Genomic DNA, 23,235 nt, shown 5'->3' on the forward strand with positions numbered 1-23,235 from the left:
CAACAGGATCTTAAAGGAAACCTGTTATGTGCATCCCCCACCTGTGTGGCCCTGGCTGCACGCATCCTCATTAACGTTCATGTCACAGGGAGCGCCCTGCACAGGCGCAGTACGAGAAAACCTGGTACTGTGCCTGGGCAAGACGCCTGACGAGGGGAGCGCGAATGAGGATGTGCATAGCCAGGGCCGCACAGGTGCAGTGGATGCAACTTTCGGTAATGCAACTGAGCCACGGAGGAGGACAGGAGGATCGTTCAAGGATGGAGAGGGCACAGGGAGGCTGCAGGGTGCTGGATGATGCCCCAGATAAGTGAAAATCTTTTTGGGGGGGCACAATACAGGTTTCCTTTAACAACATATGGCAGCATGATGGAGGTGAAATTTAAAGTCATGCACCTTGGATGTGACAGCCATAGAGCACCATACAAATAAATGGCATACAGCTGGGAACATCAGACTTGTAGAAGGACTTGGGAATACTGGTTGACCCTGTATTAATCTGAGACACTAATCTGAGACACAACTATGCGCTTTGAGTCCTATGGGAGAAAAGCGCTTAACAAATGTTATTGTGTTGTATTGTATTGTATTGTATTGATAACAAGTTAAGTAATCAAATACAATGTCAAGCAGCGGCAACTAAAGCAAATAACATTTTGGGATGCAGAAATGGTAAATATCTCGAGACGCTAGTATACTACTCCCTCTGTATCAATCACTTGCGAGGCCACATCTGGAGTACAGGATCCAGTTTGGGGCACCAAACTATAGAAACAACATTGATATTTTAGAACAGGTACAAAGTCAAGCAACTAAATTACCGTAATCAGAGAGATAGAAGCTCTCAGTAATCAAAAAGGTTGGACAAACTGTGCTTAATTCGCTTGGAAAAAGACGACTGAGAGGTGACCTGATTAACATGTATAAATACATCAGAGGCCAGTACTAAAGCTTGGCAGATTAACTGTTTGTCACTGGGCTTGTAAAAAGGACAAAGGAACATGATCTGTGTATGGAGGAAACACATGTTTGTCATCTATTTAGAAAGGGGTTCTTTCAAGTATGAGGTTAAAATTTGAAAAAACTTACTACAGGAAGTAGATATGGTAAATTCTAAACAGTATATGAATTTAAACAGGGCTTGGATGCTTTCCTTGAATTGAATGAAGGACATTAATGGCTATAATTACTAGGTAATTCCCAGCAGAGTTGATCCAGGGATTTATCTGACTGCCATCTGAGGGCTGGTGCACACCACAGCGGTTCTGGAGCGTTTTTAAAAACGCTAGCTGTTTGAAAACCGCTTGGGTAATGTATTTCAATGGGATAGTGCACACCAGAGCGGTTTGTTTTTTCCACAAACGCAAACTCGGGGGCTGCAGCATTTTTTAGATTTCTGAGGCATTTCTGCCTCAATGTTAAAGTATAGGAAAGTGGAAAACTGCTCTGAAAAACACTAGATCAGAGTGTTTTTTCAGGCGTTTTTGTTACAGAAGCTGTTCAGTAACAGCTTTACTGTAACAATATATGAAATCTGCTACACAAAAACGCCCCAAAAACCGCTAGGCATGTTTAGAAAACCCCTCTAAACATGCCTAAAATCGCTATGAAAATCTGATTCAAAAACCTCTAGCGTTTTGCGGATCTGCTAGAGGTTTTTGGTGTGCACTGGCCCTGAGTCAGGAAAGAGTTTTTCCCCTTCTAAGGCTAATTGGCCCATTGCCTTGTAAGGGGTTTTCACCTTCCTCTTGATAAACTGGGATAAGTGCCGGATCAGGAGAGTGGAATTTTTTTGGGGGTTTAACTGGCCGGTTTCCCACTGGAAACCGACGGTGGCAGCGCGATGTGATCAGATGATCGCATCGCACCGCAATGCTAAAAATAGCCTTTGGGGATTTCCGCGTTAATACGCAGTGATCCCCCTTCTGGCTAAAAGCCAAATAGGAAGTGAGGCTTTCTAGCACTCACTTCCTGTGGCCGAAATAAGAAATATGTGGAAGTGTATTAAAGGAACACTATTAAACCAAGTGTTCTAAAATGACAATGTACAAATAATGTCTAAGTAGCTGTGTAAACATTTTCCTACTTTTCATGTTAAATATCAGAGATAAAAGCTTTAATTTATTGACTGTAGGATTTAGCTTTATTTGGAACAAATCAATTGCAGAAGGGGTGTCTGCTTCAATGTACAGCCAGTGGGGCATATCAGACTACAGAGTATTTTTCTCTGAAAGCAAAAAAAGTATGAAAAACTGTGGTGTCACAGACAATTGCAAATGTTTATAACAAGTTAAATTTCCTCTGCTCTCTTCAGACACTTCAGTCAGAGACACAGGACACAGCAGCTGCAGCCGCTGAGAGCTTTCTCTCCCACAGACACAGGATTAACAGATGAAGTGTGAGGGGAATTCCCCCTCCCTTTATGGCTCATTCTCCTGTCAGTTTTGGCATCTGTAAAGTGTGAAAGTATTTTGATAACATTAAAAATAGAGGTTGCCAGTGAAATGTATACACCAGTACTTAGCAGCATTTCCCAAAGAAATTCCCATCTCAACTGAGAAAAACATGTTAATCGATAGTGTTCCTTTAACAAAATACGCTTCTGCACATGCGCCACACAGCGCAAATGTGAAAATGGTTTTAAAAACCTGCATCGCCATAGACTTACACGACTTCTGGTCCTCGCACGTCGCCACGTGTGTTGCCCAACAACGCACAGATGCTGTTGCGTCAGATGTTCTTTTGGCGCATCACATCGCATCCAGTGTGAAAGGCCCCACAGATTTTCATTGCCCTAGCGTTACCCTACGGTAAGAAAGAGTAACGCACCGCACTTGTTACTAAGGGGGATCGGGGGGAGCAGATGCACTTTTTCTACGGCCGGAGGGGGGCACAGAGAGTGGGCGCACTTCTTACTGGGGGCGTGGGGTGTTGCTTCAGGCAGCAAAATGTCCAGGGCCTATACTGAGGATAACTTGAAGAGTTCAAATTCCAACAGATTTCCACCAATACGGTCACTAAATCTCAAAAAGCCTATTCCCAGGTCCCTGACATACTTCAATGTTTTCACATACGACCCAGTATCTTATCTTGGAAGGTTTTCAGAATGTCATGTGATACTCCAGTTGCAGTATAATTGGCCAAATATAAAATGTATCAGAATATGTCTTTCTAATCACTGAGTTACAAATCTCCACAGCAGTAATAGAACGCAATAACTAAGTTCTGTCCCCTCACTGGCTGCACGCTTAAAATGTCATCACAATCTTTCGTGCTTCTATCAATGCCAAAGAAATGTCTCCATACTTCTTGGCCACAATCATTTGGCAAAAAGTCTGACATTTTACTGAATCTGCAATATGTCAATAGATTAGTAAATCTTAAATCAGACATGGGATTTTGATGTATGTTTTAAACTTTCACTTATACTTTAAAATGCATAAAGGGAGAATCAATTTTTTGATGTGCAAGTGAATATGAATTGACTTCAATCAGCCCTGAGATTACAACAAAAGTCTTCTTAACTAAGAGTAAAACCAGGTACACACCATGCAATGGATGGTATGCTATTTGTGATCGAGAAACTGATCGTATTGGGCAAAAAAACCAAAAAAATTACATCCTGCTGATCGCTAGCAACAGATTCCAGCTCAAAATCGCAAGCAGATCGGGCATGCTGAAAAATATTGATCGTAATACTGGCTATTGTTCTGTGTGTATATACTTTAAATTCATTTTTGATCAATATCGGTTCGGAAATATGATTGGAAATCTGAAAAAAATCGCATGAGTGTTTATGCTAGTTCATTTCTATATCCAATCACCGGCAGATCTGAATATGACAGATCCTGTCATCACTGTAATCCAATCCCGTTTGCCTAAATTGATTGACAGGGTCAGGAGCCAATGAAAGTGGCTCCTGATCCGCACACAACACTCTGCCGTCATAGAGACAGCAGAGAGAGGGACCTACGGCGATGGGCGGCGGGACTGTGCGGAGATTTATCGTTAGGCGCTATTTTGCACTGCTTTGCTGTAGCAGCAGTCTCTGGTCCTTAAGGGGCAAGAGACAGCTGGTAAGGAACCGGGTTAAAAACACTACTTTTTTTCCCCAGGTTTCTAAAGGCTATAGGAGCTGCCATGTTCCCCCCTCCCCTTCTAGCTGCCCATTATTTATCCAGGAGAAGGTGTGAAGATAGCATCTATGACTTCTGTAAACTTTTTGAAGCATAGTATCCAATGGGGTGCCATATGGGGCCCCCCATTGGATACTAAAAAAGAAGATATGAAATTGAAGGGGTTTTCTTTATTAACCTCCCTAGCGTTCAATTTCCCCAGAATTTCTGTGTAAAAAGTGGTTCAATTAATTTCAAATAATTTTCAAGCATTTTTTTTGTAATCAATTTTTTTAAATGTTGAATTTAATAAAAGTTATTGTATTGTATTCAATGAAAAAAAATGTGATTGCCGCGAGATGTTGATGACGCTGTGTGACCCTGGTGTCATCAACACCGATCGTCGGAGAACACGTCATCGCCAAGGGAGAAGCAAATCCGTCAAGGGACATGGAAGAAAGCACTGGGGAAGCTATCAGAGGTACGCGATGAGGGATCAGCACGCCAATGGTGTGTATAAGACCCCACCAAATTTCCCCCATGTGTGTGATGCAGGGTGCACATTGGAAGCTAAGCTTCCAATCAGGGCAGTTTCTAGGCTAAATTGCTCCCAGGGTGAGGGTGTAAAATTGCACCCCCCACCTGGAGGCTCATAAACATTAATTGTGATGCAGAATTTAGATGCCTCAGCAAAGGTAGCCAGGTATAGTAGCCGCAGCATAGGAAGCCAGGTATAGTAGCCACAGTATAGATAGCCATGGTGCTTCCGCAGCATAGATAGCCAGGTATAGTAGCCGCAGCATAGGTAGCCAGGTATAGTAGCTGCAGCATAGGTAGTCAGGTTTGGATGCCAGTATAGGTAGTCAGGTTTAGAAGCCAGTATAGGTATTTATGTTTAGTTGCCAGTATAGGTAATCAGGTTTAGGTACAGGTATAGCAGTCATGTCACTGGAAGGCAAGATCACCAGACTCAGACTCACATATTTTGGTCACGTGATGCGATCAAATTCTTTCGAAAAATACCTAATGCTAGGACTGATCAGTGGCAAAAGGCGACAAGGCCGCCAGAGAATGCGTTGGCTTGATACCATCAAAGCTGACACAGGATTGAGCTTAAGGCAACTGGCAGAAATGGTAAAAGATTGGACAGCATGGAAAGAATCGCCAAGAGTCGGACACGACTGAATGGATAACATCATCATCATAGTAGCCACAGCATAGGTGGCCATGGTGCTTCCTCCCCCCTCCCTAGAGATCCCCAGTGCTTAGAGGAAAGAGGATTTACTCACCCTGGCCTCTGTTCAGTGGTAGCCGCACACTCTCCTGCACTGCATACAGCTCCAATCTGTGTACAGTACCGGGTGCGGCTTGATGACATCATCAAGCTTTGTCCTGGTACTGTACACAGACCGGAGCTGTACGTGATGGAGGAGGGTGTGCAGCTGCTGCAGGACAGAGGCCAGGGTGAGTAAATCTTACTTACTCCAAGCGCCGCGGGAGGGGGAGAGTGGAGATCCAGAGGGATGGAAGCCCCACAACAACTGGGAGGAACTGGGAGGGAGGGAGGAAAGGCACCCCATGCACTAGGAATGGGGATCCCTGCAGGGAAGCCCCACAACTCCTCTGTCCCGCTGACTCCACTTATGGGATTCCCAAGGATGGCTGATGCTTTGTTTGCACACTGTGGGTAGCACAGATAGCTACCCACAATGTGCATCCAGCAGTCCTAGGGAATCCCACTGAAGTGGAAAAAGTGGGGCCGGCGGGGCAGAGCAGCTAGAAATCTCTCTGGCGGCATGGATGAGCCTGGCTCGTCCATACCGCTTTCAGCATTTTTTTGCTGGACGAGCCAGGCTAGTCCATACTACTAGGGGGTTAATGAGCCACATTGTTGTCATGCATATTAAATGCTCTATTGAAAAATCCTGGGTGCTAAAAATGGTGCTTGGTTCACTTTAAATAAAATCTCTAGATCCCACCCCACTCGCAACTATCGCCCTGTGTCACTTCTCCCATTTGCATCCAAATTACTTGAACACCATATGCATGCTGAACTAACCCATTACTTATCTGCTAACTTCCTGCTTGATCAGTTACAGTCTGGCTTTCACTCTAACCACTCCACAGAAACTTACTAAAGTGGCCAATGATCTTCTTACAGCTAAATCATGCGTGTCTAATTAGTTCTTATCAGCAGAGGCAACTCTCCCCATGCAGTAAACAATGGTGCTTAACCCTTTCAGTGCTCCCTGCAAATTGAAACCAAGTAAATCTTTAGGATTTTTTTCCATAAAGTTTATTATGCTTTGGCTAAATAGAGAGAAGGTTTTGAGTTTAGTTCCACATTTACATTAATCATGCTTACAGCAATTTCAACTATAAGCCATCTACAACGTGCTCACCCACATTCAAACGAATTCCATACCGGAAAAAAAAACAGACACCAATGTTGCATAGCACATTACATAGTTACTGGCTAGATGGTTCATAAACAGGCAGTTCTCAATTTCTTGTACTTATCTCTAAGCATAACCATGTTGGCACTTAAACTGCATTTAGGTACAGACCTCAAGACATTTATATTGTTTCTCTTCATGTAGTACCTGCACAACACGCATGTCTAGCCCAGTCTCTGAGGACAGCTGTTCTCTCACATGCCGAGCCGGTTTTGGTGAGTTCTTGTAGGCGTTCTTTAATGTCTCCAGCTGTTTGGCTGTTATTGTAGTGCGAGGCCTCTTAGCTCCTCCCTCTGAGTCATCTGCATAAGAGAGGAGTATGGCTGTTATTGGTATCTAACAAATGATGAGTGTTGAAATTGAAAAAACAACAACACAGTCCTTAAACCACTGAAAAAAACTTTAAAAGAAACCAGAGCTGACATATGACATAATGAGTGCCATTCCTGCATATAATTAGGCTATGATCCTTTTTTCTTGTTCTCACTGTAAGGGCCCGTTTCCACTAGTGCGACGCGATTTCGCCGGCATTCCGACGCTTGTAAAAACGCATGCGGGTGCGTTTCCGCATGCGTTTTACCCGCGATTTCGCATGCGATTTCGCATGGCAGGGTGCCATGCGAAATTAACCATGACACTGCCAGGGCAAAATAACATTGGGAAGGGTGCGAAATCGCACGCGAAATCGCGGGTAAAAACGCATGTACCAAACGCATGCGTTTTTACTATTAAATACATTAGCGGCGATTCGCACGGATTCCCGACGCAGGCGAAAACTGTGGGTCCCGCCGTGCAGATTTGGCCCGCCGCCAAATCGCTCCCGCACGCCGCACAGGTGGAAACAGCCCCATCCACTAACATTAACTATGCGAATCCGCATGCAGTGCCCGCATGCGGATTCGCCCTAGTGGAAACGAGCCCTTAGGGTTAAGAGTTTAGGTAGCTCCAGTCGGACCTAGTTGGACTATAATAGTAAGGCTCGGATCGCAGTGGGAGTTGTGTTGGGCTTCCTGTAACAGCAAGAACGTATCACAATGGGAAAGTGGTGCCACACCTTATCCGTGCATTGCGTCAAGTCAATTAAAAGCTTCACTGTCACTGTTACTGCATGCTTTTTTTTTATAGTAACACACTGCATGCAATGTGTTAGGATGCTGTTATATAGGGATGGCAATGCTTAGGAGAACTCATGGAGAAGCGTTTGATCAGCTGATAGATTTGTAAGGCCCTGATTTGCTGAAATGCCATGATGCTTTAACACATGATTATGACCAGCAAATCAGAGCCTTACAAATCGGTCAGCTGATGAAACTGATGCTCATGCTTCTCCATGAGTTCACCTAAGCATTGCCACCCCTACTACACAGCAATGCACCCTCCACATTATGAATGTTGCATAGAAGGTGCATTGCAGTGTGGCAAGCCACAATAGAATGTGGCCGTTATGACACACCACAATGTACCACTGTGAACCTAGCCTAGCACTCACTCATAACTAAATCCAAGCCATAAAATTCTTGCCTTTGTAGCAACTTGCACAATATAAGTATATAGCGCAACACAGTCCTATTAGTCTGGGATACAAGTTCCTCTAAGATGATCTTCAATTTAGCGAATACGTTTTCATTCCACTTTAAGACCTTCTTGCTGTTAATACCTCCACCAAACCTGTATAAGGAAAGGGACTCACTTATTTACTAAGACCACCAATTTGGTCCTAGTTAGGCACTGGGGTTATTCCTGGGTCACCTTGCCCACTACAATCAGCGACTCTTGTTCCCCTTGACACTATAGTCCATGTGGGTTGCCTTTAAATCAGCTGTTCAGTTGTTACCTCCAAATAAAAACTCCACATAGTGTGATATTGTTTCAAAAATAAAACTTTAAAAATGTATTGCACTTACAATTTTCCAAGAATAAAAGCCAGCGTGAGTTTTTTAACGGGCTCTCCCCCACATTGGTGGCCACTGGAGGGCTCCCTCGATTAGACGTGATCCCCGCAGGACGGCTCCCGCACGCCCAGCCACTATAGACTCCATGCGTTCGTCCGCTCGTTGCACTCAACATCACTTCCTTAGGGCGGGACCAAGGAAGTGACGCAGAGTGCAACGAGCGGACGAACGCTCATCCTAGAGGAACTTGTATCCCAGACTAATAGGACTGTGTTGCGCTATCTACTTATATTGTGCTTTTTAAACTTATGATACCAGCGCACTGTCTGTAAGGACATTATTTGTACATTTGCGCGCCAAAACAATATTATATATTAGTAGCAACTTGGATGGAGCAAGCACCCACACACAAGCATATAACTGATTTTAATAAAGCATTACTTTTAATGCATCATATAAAAATCTTGTAAGGATTCATACATAGAATTCAATACATCATGATAGTATCATTAAACTCAGCCTTACACGCGTTTGGTGACCGTGTACAGTCAATTCTCCAGCAGCAAACAGAGCTAGTACAAATCTCGGTGAGTACACAAACAAGCATACATGAATCCCTTCACATAGAGGATCAAAAAAACCAAACCACATTAGTCTGTTTGCCAGAATAATCATTTTACAAGGTAAGTACCAAAAAACCCATACACATTGACCGGGGGGATGCCTGAGCAACAGTGGTCTGGCCAGATCTCCGAATGCGCCCGCCGATGTAGCTGAAAATGTAACTTGCAGAGGGGAGGATGGTGTGGTGTGATGCTGGTACAAAACCTTCTGGAATTATGAAGAGGCCTATTTATAAAAGGGTGAAAGCAGCATTATTTCTGCATACTGCAAATTATAGAAGTTTAAATTAGCTCAAATGATCAACTCTCTTTTGCAGGATCAACACTTTCTGCGTGATTACCAATTTCCAGTAAAGTACAATTAATTAATGGCGCTTTAGTAATGATCACCATATTTATAAATGGCGATCCGAACGATCGTCATTTTATAATGGCACAAACAGGAAATTTGAGGACTCGTCCAACTAAGCTGTCAGATAAATCTCTGGATCTTTGCCTGGAGACGGGCTTCAGAACTTTAAAAATTATTCTAAAAGGAAGGATCAGTAATTATTATTATTATTATCATGAAAGGAATCGTATCATAAATAGGCCTATCATTATTATAATCCTGTTTAATAATTATTTAATTTGTCTTATATACATTAATACGATGTCATCTCTATTGAGAACATTTCTTATTACAAAGGTGCACTAAATAAGCACAAATTAATGATCCTATCTGAGTAATAGCACATCTAGGAAGGGTCCTCACCTGGTAGTTACAGGAATTAGACACAGTTCCTGCATTGTGACAACGGTGATGGTGTTATGAGAAGGTAATTACATTATAGCTCTGGTCAGTCAATTAGCATCTCAGCCACTATGCACAATCTGCAGGAGATACATGGACCAATCCAAAGAAAAACGAAAACGAGGATGATTCATATAACCAATCTACGGAAATGCACAAATTCCCCCTCCAAGTCCAATAACAAATAAATTGTCCTAAGACCATGCTGGAGTCTAGACTGTCATTTAGAAAATAGAATCGTACATCATCAGCAAAAATGTTATTGGTAATTTTGGCTAATGCAAGAAAGAAAAAATAGGAATGAAAAAAAATAGGAAAATGTTTGACAAGCTTCTCATAAAATCATGTTTTATTCAGATTTTTATTTGAGTAAATTTACTGGAAAATTTTGAATTAAATAACCACAACCCACCTGATCGTTTTGCCGGGTCTGGATCAATGCGGTGATGCAGGGCTGAGTCTGGGCATTTTGTGGGACATAGGTGGCACACCCTCTGCAACACACCCACTGTCACCCCAATGCTGCCAGGATATTGGCTATTGGAATAATCATAATTTTTGTAAAGTTTGCTTTGGGATTGTCACTAAAATAATTATATTTAATAATTTTCTATTCCCAGCCTTGTTACTGACAGACATGCTTAATCTTTTTCCTTCCTCTTTGTTTTAGTATCATTACAGCGGATGGCCAAACTACATACAAATGCTAGAGTCACCTTAGACAATAGTTTGTCTACGGTGCAACTCTGAGATTGGTACTGGTGAAAATGTAAAAAAAACCTTGTTACTCTTACCGTTAACGGTATTTCTTCCAGTCCCTCAGGATGGCCTCAAAATGAGAGATTCCGTGCCCCTCCCCCTAAGGAAACACAAGCCAATTAAAAAATGACAATAAATAGCTCCACCTCTTCCCCCTATCTTCAGTTTAATGTATAGAGAAACACCCTCTAAATAACCAATTCTAAAAAATTTACTAAAGCCCAAAATATGCATATTCATATAAAGCCTACTAGTAACGTACACTTTCATACTTACGCTTTCCCTATAGGGCGGGAAACCCAGGCCATCCTGAGGGACTGGAAGAAATACCGTTAACGGTAAGAGTAACAAGGTTTTTCTTTCCAACGTCCCTCAGGATGGCCTCAAAATGAGAGACAAGCGAGAAACTGCTTACCTCTAGGGTGGGACCACTGCCTGCAGCACTTTCCTACCGAACGTTTGATCCTGATTTGATAAAACGTCCACTCTGTAGTGCTTAATGAAGGTATTTGGAGACACCCAAGTTGCTGCTCTACAGATTTGTTCCAAGGATGCGCCTGCTCTTTCAGCCCAGGACGTAGATAATGATCTTGTGGAGTGAGCCGTCAATCTTTCAGGTAGTGCTTTGCCATTGTTTTTATATGCCATAGCAATTGCTTCTCTAATCCAACGTGAAATAGTTGATTTTGAAGCCTGTAACCCTTTATTTGGACCTGCAAACAAAACAAACAAATGACTCGATCTTCTGAATTGTTTCACCGTAGTCAGGTACTTAAGAATCGCTCTTCTTACATCAAGACAGTGTAATTCCTTTTCCTTTGAATTTTTTGGATTATCACAAAATGAAGGTAGGACAATTTCCTGGGAACGATGATAAGATGAATTCACTTTAGGAAGATATGCTGGATCTGGTCTAAGAATTATCCTATCATCTAAAATAGTCATTAATGGATCCTTCACTGATAGTGCCTGAAGATCTCCAACTCTCCTTGCAGATGTAATTGCCACCAGAAAAACCACCTTTAAAGTTAATAAATGTATTGATATTCTTTCCAACGGCTCAAAAGGATCCTTAATTAATGCCTGTAGAACTAATGGTAGATCCCAAGCTGGCATAATCTTCTCTGGCACCCATTTTCCCATTTTGATTACTCTCAAAAATCTCATGATAAGAGGATCCCTAGCAAGCTGCTTGTCAAGGAAAACTGATAAAGCCGCCACCTGAACCTTTAATGTACCTGGAGCCAACTTAAAATCCACGCCTCTTTGTAAAAAATCCAACACATCAGGTACACCAACTCCTTTACGTGTAGCCTTTCTCCATGCTAAAAAAGTCTTCCAAACACGAAAGTATATTCTCCTGGTGATAGGCTTTCTACTTTTCAAAAGAGTGTCAATCACCTTTTCTGAACACCCTTTCTCTCTTAACAGGACCCTTTCAGGATCCAGGCTGAAAGTTGAAGCCAGTGAGGATCTGGATGAACAGCTTTCCCCTGTATCACAATGTCCCGAGACACTGGTATCTTGAATGGGTCTTCCATAGCCAAGTTCACTAACTGTGGGAACCAACATCTTTTTGGCCAAAAAGGTACCACTAATATCATCTGGGCTTTGTCCTTTACCACTTTGCAAAGAACTCTCTGGATTAATCTGAAAGGAGGAAACGCATACATCAGTCCCTCCCCCCAGTGGACTGAGAAGGCATCCATTCGGTTCGACTGGGTTCCTGTCTGTATAGAGCAAAAGTCTCTGGTCTTTGCATTCTGAGCTGTAGCAAATAGGTCTAAGATTGGCTGACCCCATTTCTTTACCAGCATATTGAAAATACACGGATTTAACTCCCACTCGCTCTCCAGTATTAACTGACGACTCAGAGTATCTGCCCACACATTCAATTCTCCTTTGATGTGAACTGCTGTTAATGAAATTATATACTTCTCTGACCATTCCATGATCTCCAGTGACAGGTTTAACAAACTTTCCGACCTCGTTCCTCCCTGCTTGTTGAGGTACGATATAACCACCATATTGTCTGAAAAAATGACCACCTCTTTTTGACAAATCCTGTCCTGGAAACTTAGCAAGGCATTCTTTACTGCTAATAGTTCTCTGAAATTTGACGATCTCCTCGAGATCTCTGTGGACCATTTTCCCTGGGCCTGTAGTTGAGCACAATGAGCACCCCAACCCCAGGCACTGGCATCTGTTGTAACCCTTACTGGGTCGTTTTGTCTCCATTTCCTTCCTTTGAAAAGAGTCTCTGAACTCCTCCACCAATCTAGTGAAATCTTCACCTCTCTGCTTATCAATATCCTGTGATCCAGTGAATCCTGTGTCTTGTCCCAGTTCCTCAAAATGCTCCTCTGTAAGATTCTTGAATGCGACTGGGCCCACTCTACTGCTGGTATTGCCGATGTCATTAATCCCAGCACCGACATCAATTCCCTTATCGTTAGAGTTTCTGGCCCCTGGACCCTTTCTACCGACATTATTAACTTTGAGCTCTTCTCTTCAGTTAGAGAAATAATTTCTCGGTCCGTGTCTATCATGAAGCCTAGAAACTTCATACTTCTTGATGGGGTCAGATTCGATTTTTCTGTGTTTATTAGCCAGCCTAGAGATTGCATAGTCTGTAGACATAGTAAACAGTCCTTTTTCAACTGATCTCTGTTTAAGTTGAGGATCAGGAAGTCGTCCAGATAAGGTATCACATTTACGTTCTGTAAGTGCAGAAATTGGATCATTTCCGCAATTACCTTCGTGAAAATTCTTGGGGCTGATGTCAGACCAAAGGGAAGAGCCCTGAACTGGTAGTGGGCAACCACACTTCCCTTCTGAATGGCAAACCTCAAAAACTTTTGATGCACCGGATTTATTGGCAAGTGCAGGTAAGCATCCTTGAGATCTATCGATGCCAAAAACATACCCTTCATCAGCACATTCCTCACTGAATAAATATTTTCCATACGAAATTTCTTTTCCTTTATAAACGGGTTTAACTCTTTGAGATTCAGAATTAATCTCTGATCCCCTGACGGCTTCTGAACTAGAAACACATGGGAATAAAAACCCCCGTTCATCTGTTCTAGAGGAACCCTGCAAACTACCTTCTGAGAAACTAGTTTTGCAACAGCCCTCCACAAAAAATCTGCTTTGCTGCGAACCTTTGGAAGATTTGTAATACATTTTCTGACTGGGGGCAAACTTTGAAACTCCAGACGATAACCCTCTTCTATGATTTTCAAAATGAAACGGTTGCCGGTGATCAGACACCAGCTCTGAAAAAAATACTGCAGTCTGCCCCCTACCTGTATCTGATAGTCATTTATCTTCGGAAGTCTTGGGGTTCCCTGGCTTATTGAATGCAGATGAACCCCTACCTCTTCCTCTGGAAAAAGCCCATCTGCCTCGAACTCCAGACTGAGCCCCTCTACCTCTTCCTCTGGCGAAGTAACCTGTTTTTGCACGAAAAAATTTCTTATTAACCACTTTCTTCTTTTTGTCAGGAAGTCTTCTACCTTTTTCTGCTGATCTAGTTAACACAGTTTCTAAATCTTTACCAAAAAGCAAATCACCTTCAAAGGGCATCGCACAAAGTCTCTGCTTTGAAGTGATGTCCCCTTCCCAGGTTTTCAGCCAAATCGATCGCCTGGTAGCATTAGCCAAAGCAGCTGCCCTGGCCGAATACCTCAGAGCTTCTGCAGCCGCATCTGCCAAGAAAGCTACTGCTTTCATAATCAAGGGGATAGACAGTAAAATATGCTCATGCGGGACTCCTTTAATGAGATCCTCCTCAACAGCTTCTACCCAAGATAATAAATTACGTGCCACACAAACAGAAGAGACTTCTGGCTTGAAACAGAACGTAGCTGCCTCCCAAGTTCTTTTACTAAGTACGTCCGATTTTTTGTCCATCGGGTCTTTCAGTAACCCAGAATCCTCAAAAGATAAGTCAGAATCTTTTGAATACTGAGAGATCGCCGCATCTATCTTGGGACATTTGACCCAAACTGCTTCATCGGATTCGGAAAAAGGAAATCGTCGCTTAAAAGAACTTGGTATAAAGGCTCTACGTTCTGGTTCCTTCCACTGGTCCGAAATAATTTCTTTCAGGGAGGAATGTACTGGAAAGGATCTGCTAGGCTGACCCTTTAACCCTTTATAAATTTTATCCTGAGTAGACAATACAGGTTCCGACACCTGGATTCCCTCATTTTCATATATAGCCCTTAACAACTCAGGAGTATCTTCTGCAGAAAAAAGATATTTTGACCCCCTAGAAGTAGAGGCTTCTTCCTCCAGTAAAGGATTATCTCTTTGCTCTCCTTCCTCCATTGAATCCTGCTCTGAGGCTTCCCCTTCCTCCAAAGCAACCTCAGGCTGGGAAACTTGACTACTCACAACCTGGCTCTTTTGCACCGGATCAACCATTGCCGTACGAAAAGCCTTGAAAGTAGTACATAATTCTTCTCTAATCATAGAGACCAGATCTTGAACCACATTAGTATTAGATTTTTCAGGGGTTTCACATTTTTGACAAATTGCTTTTTTCCAAGTAGTGGATAACTTTACATCACATACATCACATCTTCTGGATTTTTCTAAACACTTAGCAGGACGACCAGATCTAGCAGAACTACTATCCGATCTCTTATCCCGCTTTTTTGTATCCACACTGGTCCCATCTTGCTCCTCCGTCACCTCCCCCTTAGGTCTGGATCTGGATGAGCTGTTTCCTTTCTCTGTATTTTTATTCTGAAAAAATACCAGAGAAAAAAAGAGTTTTAGGTGAATCCTGCTCTGCAAAAATCACACATACCCCCAAAACAACCATATAATACCTGTCCTGAGGCAAGAGCATTGCTCTGGGCGCTTTGCACTGTAGCAGGTAATTTCGAATCTGCAGGAGAACAGGGCTGCTCCATCTCCCAGATTCCGCACAAACAGAGTGTCAGGACGAACACAGACCCTGAGTCTGTTAAATAAAACTTCCTCCGCCCCCTGCCAGGCAATGAACTAAAGTTAAATTACCTGCAGCTGTCCTCTGCCTCCGTCACATCCGGACGCCGAGTCCACGAGGCGGAAGAAAACACAGAAGCCGTAGTACCTCCGCCGGTAATGCGTCATCCTAGACGAAAGTGCGCATGACTCATGCGTCTCCCTAGACGCATGTACGCGTGACGTATGTGCCTCCGCATACGTAAGCACGCCTGACTCCGCGCGAGATCCAACCTTGCCGGACGCCATCTCGCCGTCATAGCTGCCGCATCAGTCTCCGCACTAACCGCCGCCTCAGACGCCGCTTCAGCCGCGCACCAGCCGCCATATAAGCCTCCTTCCGAGCCCCGCAACCCGGTAAGAGACCACACAGGGGGAATTACAGGGGGACCTGGCTCCCACCAGAACCACCAGGCCATGCTAAAAAATAAAAAATTTTGTCGCAGACATTGGCTTATGCTCCCGGGTGGACCGGGAAACACAAAAAACTGAAGATAGGGGGAAGAGGTGGAGCTATTTATTGTCATTTTTTAATCGGCTTGTGTTTCCTTAGGGGGAGGGGCACGGAATCTCTCATTTTGAGGCCATCCTGAGGGACGTTGGAAAGAAAAAGTGTTAAAAAAAGAGAAAATAAATAAATATATTAAAGAGTTAATGAAGCTGTAGGCAAGCCTTTCTCAACCTTTCTACCCTGGAGGAACCCTGCAAATTTTGGATCTCAAGGAACCCCTGCAAACTATTTTTTGATCTCGAGGAACCCCTGCATTTATTTTGCAGGAGGCATGGTCTTTAAAAGTATGTGTGGCTGTTTATTTCACTACTCCTATTACACTACCACTCATTATACTGCCTCCTAAGCCTCTAATTTAGTGCTTCTTGTTACAGTACCACCTATTATGGTGAGCTCCATTATACATCCCCACGATGGGGGAAAATGTCAAGGAACCCCTGCAGAGTCCTCAAGGAACCCTGGGGTTCCAGGGAGCCCTGGTTGAAAAAGCCTGCTGTAGGCAATAAGTAATTTGTGGGGCTGCAAATCTCCCCTCAACAGTGGCCTAGCAATAGGGGATGCAGAGGTTGCGAACACACTGTGGCCCTATTACGGCAGTAATAGCTCTTTATTGGTCCTGTGCTCATGATAATCACTTCTATAGATCCCTTGAATAGTTGTAATCATTAACAAACTCTTCCCCATCCCCTTTTTGCACCTCTGACACTGTGGTTGTCCTTGGCAGGTTATGGTGTGCCATATGAATTGTTATGTATATAGAGCTTGGGGGCCCAATGTACAACTTGCACTGGGGCCCATTGCTCCTTAGCTATGCCACTGCATCAATACACCTAAAACCAGTTTTCTAATGCTCAAGTATCATCAGTTTAACCACTTTATCCACCACTACAGTATATCTACATCCTCTGTGACTTCATCTAAGCCACGAGGATGTAGATATACGTCTTGTAGCAGAAACAGTGCTGTGCAGGATTGGGCTTGCTCCTGAGCACATTTCTGGCACTATCTGATGCTGCACTAATTGGTGAATGGGAATATATGTTCCCTGAGCTAATGAGTGATTTTTACCAATAAAATACTTTTATTTTCTCAGTTCATAGTGAAAAATACACCCTGTAGAATTATTTCAGAATCAAATATCTTCACCATACATTTTGACAGGAACATAATCTAAGTTCTGTGATAAACAGTAAGAATAACCAAACAAAATTTGTCTTTTTTATCTACTGTAGCACTTTTTATTTTTAAACTGGAATTGTTAAAACTTAGAAATAATGTGTTTTTTCTATTTTTTCCTTGTTTTCCCATTAAAATTCATCGAAAACAAAATTATTTGAGGGAAAAAATGGCATACAATGAAAGCCTAGTTTGTCTTTAAAAAAAAAAAAAAAAATATATATATATATATATATATATATATATATATATATATACATATATATATATATATATATATATATATATATATATATATATATATATATATATATATATATATATATATATATATATATATATATATATATTTCATTTCTGTGTCATAAGTAGGTATAAAGTTATTGCTGATTAAATAAGGACATAGCTAAACTGTCAAAACTGCTCTGGTCCATAAGTGGGAAACAAGGTCTGGATGTGAAGTGGTTAAGCATCAGGCATATTAGGATTTGCACATACACCGCAAACTCTAAACCAACAATTGAATTAGCAGCTGAACTATGTGTGATGCAGTTCAATAGAAAACGCATGCACAAAGTTTTCTAACACATGCGGTTTCACTGGGCCCAGAGAAGAGGAACTGAATTTAACAGGAAGACAGGAGCATTTTTTCTTCTGCTGAATGGCCCCATGTTGCGTAGAAAACCTAAGAAATTGGTAATATCTGTAAACTGCGTTTTGTTCATTGGGCACAAATGAATCTATTTGAGTTTACATGTGAGTAGCTTCACCTCTCCTTCATAGTAGTGTTCCCCAAAGCTATCTTCACATAGCTCCTACATTGTGCTTTTCAGGTAAAAATCATTATGTTGGAAGTATTAGTGTGCTCCAAGATTATTAGTGTCTTTGGGAAACAGTACTTTAAAGTATACCTGAAATAATGGGTACACAGAAGCTGGAGCTAATTATATCACAGAAGCTGGACAATATCTCCTACATCATTTCTCCCAGAATTTCCTATAGGGGACTATGTGTAGAAGTATTTCATCAGTTTGATGAAGGGATCGATTTCAAAACCTGTGATTGGCTGGTTGGGATCATGGGTCACTTTTGCGTCCTATTTTAGCTCATTGGAATCAGAAGTAGGGATGGTCAATGTGATGCAAATAATTTCGAGTTCATGCAGGATTGTGCAAATTTTTGTATGCAAATTTATGCAGCTTGGAAATGGGCCAGTCGAAAATGGGCCAGCCTTGGCAAGATTTAATTGGTTCATTTTCAAGCTGCAAACATTTTCATATTAAATTTACATATTGCTGCATCAACTCGAAAATGATGTGCATCTCATCCCTAATCAAAAACATCTGATGATCACATGATCATAATCATCCAATCGGAGATTTAAAAAAAAAAACGATCACATGGTTCTCCACAAATTTTCAAACATTTAGGAGGCATTGAACATCCCTTGAAAATGTTACATGGCCATAGTGTCTTGTTGTCGGCTGCCTTGTCATCAGAGTTAGATGGAAATATTGTAACACCTACAGAAGTTCCCTCAAGTGCACTGACAAGGAATGTGTCGAGCAAGGGCATTGCTAGGATTCTAAGAGATCCGGGACACTTTGGGGCACTCTGGATGGAAAATGGGTGTGGCCACGCACCAGAAGGTGGGTGTGGTCATGGGTGGAGCTAAATTTACATGAACTTAACAATGGTCTAAGTAGGCCTGCCCAGCAAAATGTTGGATGAAGCATTAATACAACAACAATAAACAACAACAAAAATTCTACATATCACATAAATAGGCAGTGTCACTTAAACATAACTAGGCAGAGTTACCTGGCTTCTGTGCTGGCTGGTCTGACTTTCTGCTGGGAGGCTGGCCTGCTGCCAGGTTATCTGGCAGTTCCCCCATAGCATTCCCTGACCTTCTAGTGGATCCCCTTCCATGCTCCCATGGGCCTCCCCATAGAAGAATCACAGCTCCCAGCATGCCCCCATAAAGGCATCACGGAGCCCAGCATGGCAACACAGCACCCCGTATGCCCACATAGAGGCACCAAACCACCCAGCATACCCCCGATTGATGCACCACAGCTCTCCCACCCTTAAAGCACCACACCTGACTCTACCCGGGGGACATCCGGGGCTCTCCAGAATAGATCCGGGGCACATGCCACTGATCTTTGGGGGTAGCACCTCCCCAGGTGTCGAGAAATAATCTGCCTGTGTTTCCTAAGGTAACTGAGCCAGAGGAAAATCTTGAGACAATTCCTTTCTCAAACACTTTTATTAATGAGGTCTACTATGCTTAGTATGGTTGATTCAACTTCTCCTCTATGCTTGAAATGTAAAAGATAACATGTGACTCCTCACCATTCTGTTTTGCTGTCTCATAATCCTCTTTGCAGACTAGCCGTCCATCCTCCATGAGGTAGAACTCATCACCAGTAGCCAACTGTCGACTGCAGATGATACAGGAGAAGCAGTGCAAGTGATATACAAAGTCCTGGGCTTTCCGTACCACCTGGGTTGGAGGGATTCCTTGCTGACATGCTGTACACTTTGTGCCAAATCTCCTGGAAAGAACACAAATAAAGCTATAACCCAAACCATGTACAGGAAATACCTTCACATGTGCAGCATCATCAGATATGTAACATCCTATCAGTTATAACGCTACTATAGAAAGTATTTGCGATAATTCAGGTTGGAGTAAGCGCCAATATGTTTCCCAGTATACCACTGCTAAATATATAGGGAAATTAACCATTGTCGTCCTTAAAGGCTAAACACACCTCCAGATCCGCTGGAATGCAATGATGTGTCATCCTATAATTAGTATAGAGCCATAATAATCCAACATGCATACAGACTGTTTCGGATTGGTTAATCCTCATCAGTGCATTGTATGAATTTGGCTCTATGCCATGCCATGCACTGATGAGGATCAACCAATCAGAAACAGTCTGTATGCATGTTGGATTATTATAGCTCTGTACTAATTACAAGCTGTCACATCATTGCATTCCAGCGGATCTGGAGGTTTGTTTAGCTTCTAAGGACAACAATGGTTAATTTGCATATATTCAGCAGTGATGCACTGGGAGACATCTCGGAGCTCACTCCAACCTGAATTATTGCAAATACTTTCTGTTTTAAGAAAGCAAACTTTTGTATTCCGTAGCATTTTAGTAAGAGGGCTTTTTGGACCATTGTAGCCCCTTACACACTCCAATGAGTTCTGGTTCACCATAAGCTTGTTGGTTACTCTGTAACGCTACTATACAGATACTGGTATAATGCACACATGCAGGCTGAGTGAGCATCATAGAAATAAAGCAAGATTAATTAAAGAGAATCTGTATTGTTAAAATCGCACAAAAGTAAACATACCAGTGCGTTAAGGGACATCTCCTATTACCCTCTGTCACAATTTCGCCGCTCCCCGCAGCATTAAAAGTAGTCAAAAACAGTTTTAAAAAGTTTGTTTATAAACAAACAAAATGGCCACCAAAACAGGAAGTAGGTTGATGTACAGTATGTCCACACATAGAAAATACATCCATACACAAGCAGCCTGTATACAGCCTTCCTTTTGAATCTCAAGAGATCATTTGTGTGTTCACCTTCTTCCCCCTGCAGCTTTCATCCACTGAAGAGTGACATGCTTCCTGCAGACAGCTCTGCTTGTGCCTGTGTCTGTAATTCCTCAGTATGTGTCAGCCAGCTCCTTTCACAGCCTAACACAGGAGGATTTTTATCCAGCTCTATTCTCTCGAGCAGAGACGCTGCTGGCTTATGTAAATAACACACACAGGGAATGTGCGTAGAGGAGCCTGGAGAGGGATGTGCATAACAGATCACAGTGAAGAGTTGGCAGCCTTCCAGACACAGGGCGACAAGTCTGACAGGGGAAAGATACACTGATTTATTACAGAGACGGTGATAGTAGAAAGTGCTGCAGTAAGCCAGAGCACATTAGAATAGGTTTAGGAACTTGTAGGATGATAGAAAACAGGATGAAATTTTTTACAGAAATTATACAGAGTCTCTTTAAGAGCAGTGTATCCCAAACTCTGGTTTATATGCCACGCTTCAGCTTTGTGGAGTCACTAATCATTAAAGCAAAAGTGAACCTATAAGATAAATAAACTGAATAAATCCCAAATAGTATCCTGACTTATTATGTAAACATAATACATTACTGATTTTGCCTTTCTGTAGAGAAAGCAGTTTCATAGCCCCAATTGTCCCTTTTTTCAGAAGAACAGTCCCTCTTTGGAATCCAATCCTTCTGTCTCTCTTTCTTCCTCATTTGTCCCTCTTTCAGGACTGATGTACAGACCTACATGAATTTATGTATTTGTCTACTGAAAAATGTGTTTACTGGACTATAAACTATATTCCCAACTTTAATTTGAAAGATTTGTGATTTTCAAATGTTAACATGAAGGAAAACTAATGATTTTAGAAATAGTATGGTTGGAATTATAAAACGAAATCTGACGAATTAATTGTAGTATGCGTGACTAGGGTGTGGTGTGGGTGTGGTTAGAGGTATGGCAGGGGCGTGTCTTAAAGGTGTCTTATTTAAAAAGTTGGGAGGCATGCAGTTCATACATGCACACCGAGTTCAGCCACCTTGTAGAAAAAAGAGAGGGAGACACAGAGAGCCCAATATAGTGTAGTACGTATGGGTAGTGAGGGAATATGTAGAGTACGTAGAGCAATACTCACAAACTAGGGTTAACCCTTAGGCAACCACTGTATGGGTAGGTGGGGAGAACAAGCCTGTCCCCACTCAGGAATAAGAAGTCGCTTTCTGTAGGTGGGAAGAAATATATGAGACTTTCCGCCCTTCCACCAGGGTGGAATGGTACAGTATCAAGATGAACAGAGGCGCCAACAGGATAAAATAAAATAACATTTTTAAAACATGGAAGTAGCGGGTTGGACCCTTGTCCACTCCAAAGGACAACAGGAAAGTGTTAAGGTATAACACAAAAATGTATTTATACACGCCACAAGGGTTTGCACCGTGTTTCACTGGCTTGACCCCGCTTCATCAGGCAGTAAGAGTAGGAGCATACAGCATTAATTGTCCTAGTCCGGGAAGCGCCTCTGTAGTTCAGTCACCTGGCAGTTTCCTGTTTTTCTTTTACTTCCATCCAGCCCTCTTGAATCCATCACTGTGCTTAACAGGATTACTTATATGTAATGAGACTCACATGTTTGTGACCTGTTATCTGCACATCAAGTCTAATCAGGGAAAAGGGTGCAAACAGGAATGAACTGGATTAGAGAGCAGTAGTTGAGAACCTCTGTCAGTGGTACACATCTATGGCCTGCAGGGCCGGCGCTACCATAGAGGCAAAGGAGGCAATTGCCCCAGGGCCCCCAAGTGCTGCTGGGTCCCTTCCGGTCTCCCCCTGACTTGTGCTCCCTGAGGCCCCTGCAAAGTTTTGTCATCATAGCAATTCACCTGTCCCAACCAGTTGCTCCTTCTGTGCTCCTCATCTTTATCCTAGACCGCCAATCACGCGGCACACTGCTCCATGCTTCTTTTTTAATAGGAGTCTGGAAGGTGGGATCAAGGCTCTTTCATTGGGGCCAATCACTGCACTCTCTGGTACTGAGGGAATGCAGTGATTGGCCCCAATAACTGAGCTTTGATCCCGCCTTCTAGACTATTGGCTCTTATTAAAAAAGGAGCAGGGAGCAGTGAGCCGCGTGATTGGTGTGCTGGGGGAGCACCCCCGGGCCCCCGCCTGATTGAAAGATGGCTACGAAACCTGCTCTCCTATTTCCTATGGGAGCAGCGGTTGCAAATACCTATATATGCCGGGCACGGGGCTGAGACCAGGTTGACGGAGGACACAGACACCGGAGGACACAGACTGGCTCAAACCTGTGCGGCTATTTCCTAT

General features: G+C 42.7%; 1 protein-coding gene across 2 annotated transcripts in view; it reads right to left on the bottom strand.

The window, feature by feature from the left end:
- LHX4 (LIM homeobox 4) overlaps positions 1–23,235 on the bottom strand; it is a 114,893-nt gene that overhangs the window by 15,728 nt on the left and 75,930 nt on the right. For both annotated transcript variants that reach the window (XR_011021993.1, XM_068239715.1), the window contains exons 3-4: positions 19,682–19,884; positions 6,719–6,873 (exon numbers count right to left, since the gene is read on the bottom strand). Coding sequence is in view for 1 of the 2 variants with exons in the window: in XM_068239715.1 (XP_068095816.1) it covers positions 6,719–6,873; positions 19,682–19,884 (358 nt within the window). In the remaining variant the exon portion in view is untranslated. The remainder of the gene's footprint in view (positions 1–6,718; positions 6,874–19,681; positions 19,885–23,235) is intronic.

This window comes from Hyperolius riggenbachi, chromosome 6, assembly GCF_040937935.1.
Source record: "Hyperolius riggenbachi isolate aHypRig1 chromosome 6, aHypRig1.pri, whole genome shotgun sequence".
NCBI lineage: Eukaryota > Metazoa > Chordata > Amphibia > Anura > Hyperoliidae > Hyperolius > Hyperolius riggenbachi.